The sequence below is a fragment of the Neoarius graeffei genome, chromosome 26 (assembly GCF_027579695.1).
Source record: "Neoarius graeffei isolate fNeoGra1 chromosome 26, fNeoGra1.pri, whole genome shotgun sequence".
Lineage (NCBI taxonomy): Eukaryota > Metazoa > Chordata > Actinopteri > Siluriformes > Ariidae > Neoarius > Neoarius graeffei.
The window spans coordinates 55,451,782-55,460,391 of record NC_083594.1 but is presented as its reverse complement, the minus strand read 5'-3'; the positions used below and the strand labels follow the sequence as shown (position 1 = coordinate 55,460,391).

Genomic DNA, 8,610 nt, shown 5'->3' with positions numbered 1-8,610 from the left:
GCGAAGCAGATGAAATATTCAAAATGAGATTGTTCCACGTTTCATATTATAGCATGACCCACATTTTTTAAATGAATCTGGTTTGATTGAGTTTCTGTTTGTTTCACTCATCATTTTTATGTCACCTTTCATGCAAAATTTGACATGTTGCTGATATTTTCCTGTTGTCTAAATTCACAAAAAAGGAAACAAAAAAGGGCGGCACGGTGGCGTAGTGGTTAGTACTGTCACCTCACAGCAAGAAGGTCCGGGTTCGAGCCCCGTGGCCGGCGAGGGCCTTTCTGTGCGGAGTTTGCATGTTCTCCCCGTGTCTGCGTGGGTTTCCTCCGGGTGCTCCGGTTTCCCCCACAGTCCAAAGACATGCAGGTTAGGTTAACTGGTGACTCTAAATTGAGTGTAGGTGTGAATGTGAGTGTGAATGGTTGTCTGTGTCTATGTGTCAGCCCTGTGATGACCTGGCGACTTGTCCAGGGTGAACCCCGCCTTTCGCCCGTAGTCAGCTGGGATAGGATCCAGCTCGCCTGCGACCCTGTAGAAGGATAAAGCGGCTAGAGATAATGGGTGGATGGATGAAAACAAAAAACAACACAGTGTCATTTATCATTAATTAAACTTTTGTGGAGACATTTTCCATTTAATAAGCGTGAAGTGAGGTAATATGTAAACTGCTCACTTGTTCAGAAAATCTCCTCCTGTGGCTTCTTTAACACGTTGCCTCACATACTGTGTGTGTGTGTGTGTGTGTGTGTGAGAGAGAGAGAGACCGAGACCTACTCCTAAATCATGATTGTGGTTCATGTTTCTGGTGGAGATAAGGCCCGAAACCATCTGAGAGGAAAACCTCTCTCCCTCGCTGCTGATAATGAAGATAATACAGACATCTAACATCATAACAGAATTAAAGCTGTCGTTACTCAGACGCAGGGCTGATTAAAGGTGTGATATGGTGAGCCAGTAATTCAGTAGTGATGGGATGTTGTCGGTGAGGATGATTGTGAGTGTTATTTCTGTATTAGCTGTGATAATATATTTATTGCACGACCATTTATTGACTCTTTGATTTGTGGATGCGCCTCACCTCTGCTTGGAAGAAGTACCTTTCTGTTCGATACCTGGGGTGTCAAACATATCGCTCAATAATGCTTCTGCACCCAGCAAACCAAATGCATTTAGAATCCAGGTTCTAAATTAGAACTGTCTCGTGGACTGTCACTGAATTGAGTCTTGAAAAAACAGAACTACTCTGTTTCTCCACTCGGGGGCAAAATAGAGCAATAAACTCAAACGATGACAAAATTATGACATGCTTCACTTTTTTTCATCTCCAAAGCGGTCAAGGTGACGGTGAATTCTGGGAACACTCTGGCAGTAACTTACAGCTAGGGGCAGTGTAGCATAGATAGTAGCATGTTTTTTGGAGGTTTAGCAAGATAAAAATAAAACTGGTCAGGGTTGCAGTGGGAATTCCTTGCCCTGCACCCCTACCATCACCCTTACCTTGAACAGTGTCTTTGTAAGGGAGCAGAAGCATGACTGGCTGAAGCACTTTTGGGGGCAGTTGCAGCAGATTGAGGGAGAAAAACAACAGGATAACCATGCTCTCCCTGTTGCACACTTCTTGATTAAAACAAAAAAATGGCCTGCTGTATTAGCGCAAAGACTGCTGGGGAGAAGCATGCAGTCTCTTGGAGGTTGTATGAGGTGGAGGTCCACAACTTCTGTCAGTGGTGTCCACAGTGTCAACGCACCTCCACAGGAAGCCGACTGCCACTCCCATTCCCAAGTCCCATTTGAACGGCTAGGTATGGACCTCATAGGGCCGCTCCCCAAATATGCCAGGGACACAAATATAGACTAGTGGTTGTGTACTACGCCATCCTCTGAAAGGCTACTTCCTGCAACATCACTAGAAAACTGGTCCTCCTCTTCAGCTCAGTGGGGATCCTAAAATACCTTCTAACAGACCAAGGTAGGCCCTTTGTTTTCAAACTAATGTCTGATCTCTGTTGGCTGTTGCATGTAAAGCAAATTAGGACAACTGTCTACCACCCATAAACAAATAGCCTCTTTGAAAGCTTTAACCAGATGCTGAAAAGGATGCTCTGGCAGGTGGTGGATTAGGAGGAAAGAAATTGGGACCTACTCCTTCCCAATGTCCTGTTTGCTCTCCAAGAAACACCCCAGGTCTCCACTGACTTCAGACAATTTGAGCTCCTGTTTGGGAAGAACCCCGGGGCCAGCTAGACGTGGCGAAAGATACCTGAGAGGAATAACCATTTCTATTCCGCTCAGTAATTGAGTACATTTAAGGCATGCAGGAGAGGATGGACTGGGTGATTTCCATAGTAAATAGTAAGAGAACACATGCAAGAGGCACAGAAAGAGCAAAGACAATTGACCAGCTTATCCTGGGAGAATCTACAATCAACCCGCTCAACCTGGGAGTTCCAGTCAGGAGATTAGGTGGTCCTGTTCCTACTCAGTGTAAACTGCAAATTCCTTGCCTGCTGGCAGGGCCCCTACATGGACCTTAAGTGGGTTGGCCCAGTGAACTACTGTCTGCAACAGCCAGATGAGAGGAAAGATAATCAACTGTACCATGTAAACTTGCTAAAGTAATGGATTGAACTGGTCTTTGCTGTTTCAGACTTTTCTATTATCTCACCAGAACCTTCAAGGCATTCCTTAGTCCAAATGGGAGATGACCTTACCTCCACACAGCAGTAAGAACTAAAGGAGCTGCTGGATTAGTTCGGGGATGTGTTCTCGAGGGAGTCTGGCATGACTCCTAGTCCACCACAATGTCAAAACCCATTCTGAAGTAGTGACCTTACAGTGGCCCTATCGGGTCCCAGATGCTTGCCATCAGGCTATTGAGGAGGAAGTCAACAAAATTCTCCAAGATGGCATCTTCAAGGAATCTATCAGCCCCTGGTCCAGCCTACCTGGAGAATGTCATGATCCACTCCTGCATGTGGTCACACCACTTGCACCATCTGAGAGAGGACCTGGGCGAATTCTGCTGACAGCTTACCCACGGAAGTGCCATCTGTGGTTGATCAAGGCACAGGTTCTGGGGTACTGCACCGGCCAGGGGCTGCTAAAACCACAAGAGAAGAAAATCAAGGCTGTCAAAGAGTACCCCTGGCCCACATCCAAGTGGCAGGTCAGTGCCTTTCTGAGGTTTGCAGGGTATTACTGGAGATTTTGTGCATAAATTCTACTCTTTAGCCTCCCCCTCTCAGATTTGACAAGAAAAGGGCAGCCCAACGATATCTGCTGGTCTGAAGAGGCAGAGCAGATGTTCCACGCCCTCACTGCTCCTGAGGAACCTCAAATTCGAGCACCTCTTCACTATCCACACAGATGTGCCAGAGATGAGCCTGGGCACCATGCTCTTCTAGAATTCGAGGGAGACCACCCAATCGCCGACATGAGAAGAAAGCTGACCTCCACCAAAGGGCAATATGCAGTTGTGGAATGAGAAATGGGTCGTCGCCATCACCATTAAGTAGGCCATCAAAGAGTGGAGATACTACCGCTTGGAAATACATCCTTCTGCAATGGATGGCAAGAGCCAAAGATAGCAATGCCAGAGTAACCTGGTGGTTTTAGTCTTTGCAGGACTTCTCATTCCAGGTACAACACTGAGTGGGGGTCCACAACAATAATCCTGTCAGGATCTGGAGAAGGTACAGACTCTGGGGCCCAGTCCCCACTGGCAGTAGCCTTGGCATAGAGAGGGGGATACTGTAATGATGATGGGCCTGTGGCCCACATGCACAAACTGCCACACGCTCCTTGTCCTACTCCTGCACTGGTGCTGAAGGGACAGCACTGCTTGAGGATTACAGTTTGGGACAACAAGAAGCCACATGGCTGTGGGGCAGGATGGGGAAGTTCAACACAGCTGGAGTCTGATTATCAACATGCATACTCACTCTCCTCTCCAGGAACACTGCAAAAAATTAAAAACTGAATTTGAGGAGAAAATTACTTAATACTAGTGAAATTATCTTGCTGCATGGACAGATATTTTTATTTGATAAGACATCTTAGAATAAGTTGGTTGCAATCTAGAACTAGATTTAATAATCTCAGAATTGGTGTCTTGCATTATTCTAACAGAAAATGCTAAATTGTTTCAACTATTTTCAAGATATTTTCACTTGCTAAGATATTATTTTTTGCAGTGAAAGAATAAAAGGGTTCTGCATTCAGACTAAGGTGAGTACATTCTGTTGACACGAGAACTTTTCTTTGCAAGAAAAATAAAAATACTTTGAACTTGCCCATTTGACGCTAAGGTTGTCTTTAGCCTACTGCTGCAGTGAGTTCTCTCTCTCTCATGCACACGCACACATGCACACACACAGATTGCTGCCTGTTGTATGGCAGATGTTGATCAGTGAAGAAACTTGACACGTCCAATGACATGTCCAGGTGTTTGGTGGATCATTCAAGTGAACATCATTCAGATAATGAGAAGCAGGTGGAAGTGAGGCCTCAGTGGGCGAGCACTGGACCATGCAGTGACTCACACTCCCTGTGGTTCTCGAAAAAACGCCTATAAGTTTGACAGGCGGTGCTCAGTACTTGACAAGTCACAGGAAGAGGTGTTGAGAATCACAAAACCATCTTTATTATACCTTGCTCCAGCAGAGCAAGTAGGAAGGACTTCACAAACGTTTCAAGATTTAAAAAATCTGACAATGGACAGATGTTGCTTTGCAGTGTTGTGATCATTGGTATCTTTGTGTGATTAGCGATGGATTCTGACCTCCTAACACGTGGCCTCCTGTATCTCTCTCTGGCCACGGTGGGAATCCCGGGCAACATTGCCGTGATCTATGCCTTCCTGATGGCGCTGCACCATGAGCTGCGTCTCCTTACAGCCGATGCCATTGTGCTGCACCTGGCGCTGGCCAACCTGCTAGTGGTGGCCATTCGGTGCGTGCTCGAAGTATTTGCTACCTTCCAAATCGTCAATGTTTTTGATGACACTGGTTGCAAGAGTGTCATTTTTGTCTACAGGACAGCACGTTCGCTCTCCATCTGGCTCACCTTTGTGCTGAGTGCCTACCAGAGCCTGAGCATTGCACCCCCAGGGTCACGCTGGGCAGCTGCCCGGGACCATTTCGCCCAGTTCCTTTGGCTCATCTTCTTGATCGTGTGGATCATCAACATCTTCATGAGCTCACCATCCATCATGTTCGCCATGGGTGCCAAGAACAACTCCAAGCTCCTCCAGAACAGCATTAATGTGCAGTTCTGCTTCGTTAATTTCCCATCAGTGAGCATGAAGGATGCCAACGGAGCACTGCAGACAGTCAGAGACGTGGTGCCCATGACACTCATGACCACCACCAGCCTCATCATCCTTGTTTTCCTCTACAAACACAGCCAGCAGGTCAGAGCTATCCGAGGTGGTGGTGGCGGAGGAGGAGGTTCTTCCGAACGCAGGGCAGCCATTACTGTTGTCACATTGGTGATGCTGTACGTTGTGTTGTATGGAGTGGACAATGGACTTTGGGTTTACACCATAATTGTGAATCGGGCAATGTCATCTGCACTCATCTCAGACCTGCGCATCTTCTTCTCATCCCTGTATGCTGCCATGAGCCCCATCGTCATCATTGTGTCCAATAAGAAAGTGAACAAACATCTGAGGTGTGGCAATGCGGAGAAGACAACAGACTGATACTCGGTGATCAGCTTATGCTTGAAACAACAACTTTGGCAACGCAAATCAGTCTGCATGTCAGGATTAAAATCCTGATTGTACCTGATTAACAGACCTGAACTACTGCAGTGCTGTACTTATCTCTGTTACGTTTCACATGAAGGTGTGTGTGTGTGTGTGTGTGTGTGTGTGTGTGTGTGTGTGTGTGTGAGAGAGAGAACTAAAGTGAGGAAACATAATATTTTTAGACAGAGGATGATAGTTTCATGGAAACAGTTAAACCTTGAAGAAGCACATTTGTGAAAAAAATATCTATTCTTACATTTATTGTAATTTTAAAAGACAACAAAAATGTGTGTACCTTTTGATGCTCATTTTAAGAATATTATTTAAAACAAAAAGAACTGGAAAAAAACCAACAATGTTTATCATTACCAAAACTTTTGTGGAGACATTTTCCATTTAATAAGTGTGAAGTGAGATAATATATAAACTGCTCACTTGTTCAGAAAATCTCCTCCTGTGGCTTCTTTAACATGTTGCCTCACATACTCTGTGTGTGTGTGTGTGTGTGTGAGAGAGAGAGAGACCAAGACCTACTCCTAAATCATGATTGTGGTTCATGTTTCTGGTGGAGATAAGGCCCGAAACCATCTGAGAGGAAAACCTCTCTCCCTCGCTGCTGATAATGAAGATAATACAGACATCCCATATGGAAAAGATGTAGATAAATCTTATAAAATTTGTATGTCCTTTGTCTGAAACTTGTATGTAAAGCATACAACAGTGAAATCAGATATAAGATCCTTAGTAAATTTGAACAAAATGAAACTTGTATGATTTGCATATTTATCAGAACAATATATGACAGTAATGCAAAAGTGGCCACTTTCAGGAGTAAATCATATTCCTTATATGATGCACAATACATGAAACATAAAGTGAAGGTGATGGAAAGTTATTTTTTTTATAAGTTTCTTCTATTTCTTTTCCATATGGGATCTAACATCATAACAGAATTAAAGCTGTCGTTACTCAGACGCAGGGCTGATTAAAGGTGTGATATGGTGAGCCAGTAATTCAGTAGTGATGGGATGTTGTCGGTGAGGATGATTGTGAGTGTTATTTCTGTATTAGCTGTGATAATATATTTATTGCACGACCATTTATTGACTCTTTGATTTGTGGATGCGCCTCACCTCTGCTTGGAAGAAGTACCTTTCTGTTCGATACCTGGGGTGTCAAACATATCGCTCAATAATGCTTCTGCACCCAGCAAACCAAATGCATTTAGAATCCAGGTTCTAAATTAGAACTGTCTCGTGGACTGTCACTGAATTGAGTCTTGAAAAAACAGAACTACTCTGTTTCTCCACTCGGGGGCAAAATAGAGCAATAAACTCAAACGATGACAAAATGATGATGACATTCTTTATTATTATTTATTCATCCCCTAAGTGGTCAGGGCCGCAGTGGATTCTGGCAGTGGCGGCTGGTGAAAAAAATTCTTGGTGGGGCTGGTGTGTGCCAGTAGATTTCCCTGCCTACTCCAGTATAAGCATTCAAATGAACAGTCAGAAAATGACAATTCCACAATAATAATTTAATTTCCTTCTCAAAATCAGCAGTTTCACAGATAAAGTAAATTAACAATTTACAGCTATATTAGGCTCCATTTATGCTTTGGAAAGGAACGGTTTCAAATACAATACAATACTCAAGTTCTTGAGAGAAGTTTACAGCAAGGGTATGATTTCAGCTGAATCTATACAAATCAACTGTGTGTGTGTGTGTGTGTGTGTGTGTGTGTGAGAGAGAGAGAGAGAGTGTGAATGAGTGAGTGAGAGAGAGGGAGGAAGGTTTCTAAGGTGAGTGTGGGACTGAGTGAGGTGGTGTGTGTGTGTGTGTGTGTGTCTGATTCTAAGGTGAGTGTAAGATTTCTGTGTGAGAGAGTGACTATGAAATGAGGGGTGTGTGTGTGTGTGTGTTCTGAGCTCGGTGTATTTCTGTGAAACGAGACAGTGAGAGGGGGAGCGAAACACAGTGTTGGCACTCTTGTTGTGAATACAAACTATGACAAGAAAGATGTGATTATTGTCCAATATGAACCAGAAGTCTAGTTTTGAACATCAAAGACACAGAGAGAGAGAGAGAGAGAGAGATGCATTTTCTGTAGCAGGGGCGAAATTTCCAGCGCCCCAAAACCATTAAATTCGGCGATGCTGATTGGCCAAATATTTATTATTTTTCCCTAGCAACCATACACGATTGGCTATTCCGCTGCACTGCTGGGGCGCTTTGCCGAGGGCCCAAGAAGAGAAATGATCCGCGTCTGTCGGTGGAAATTCACCATTGAATGAGAGTCAGTTGGTGGAAATGTTGTTTAAATAATTCAGATCGCATGTAGGCGCACACTATTAAGTAAAACTGACATTGATAATAAAATTTGTAAAAATATATATCGAGATATTTGATATTTTTTCCCCTCCACATCTGAGAGGGCGGCGCCCGAGCGCCCCCTATGAGCCAGCCGCCACTGGGTTCTGGGAACACTCAGGCAGTAATTCACTGCTAGGGGGCAGTGTACTGTAGACAGTGGCATGTTTTTGGAGGTTTTGAAAGACAAATAATAATCTCATCTCATCTCATCTCATCTCATTATCTCTAGCCGCTTTATCCTGTTCTACAGGGTCGCAGGCGAGCTGGAGCCTATCCCAGCTGACTACGGGCGAAAGGCGGGGTTCACCCTGGACAAGTCGCCAGGTCATCACAGGGCTGACACATAGACACAGACAACCATTCACACTCACATTCACACCTACGCTCAATTTAGAGTCACCAGTTAACCTAACCTGCATGTCTTTGGACTGTGGGGGAAACCGGAGCACCCGGAGGAAACCCACGCGGACACGGGGAGAACATGCAAA

General features: G+C 44.6%; 1 protein-coding gene across 1 annotated transcript; it reads left to right on the top strand.

Annotated features, from left to right (window-relative positions):
• Positions 1-4,768: 4,768 nt before the first annotated feature.
• Positions 4,769-7,474, top strand: LOC132873994 (olfactory receptor class A-like protein 1). Its single transcript, XM_060909844.1, has 2 exons — positions 4,769-5,675; positions 7,291-7,474. Exons 1-2 carry the CDS (start codon positions 4,769-4,771, stop codon positions 7,326-7,328), a joined length of 945 nt encoding a protein of 314 aa, XP_060765827.1. The 3' UTR covers positions 7,329-7,474.
• Positions 7,475-8,610: the final 1,136 nt, after the last annotated feature.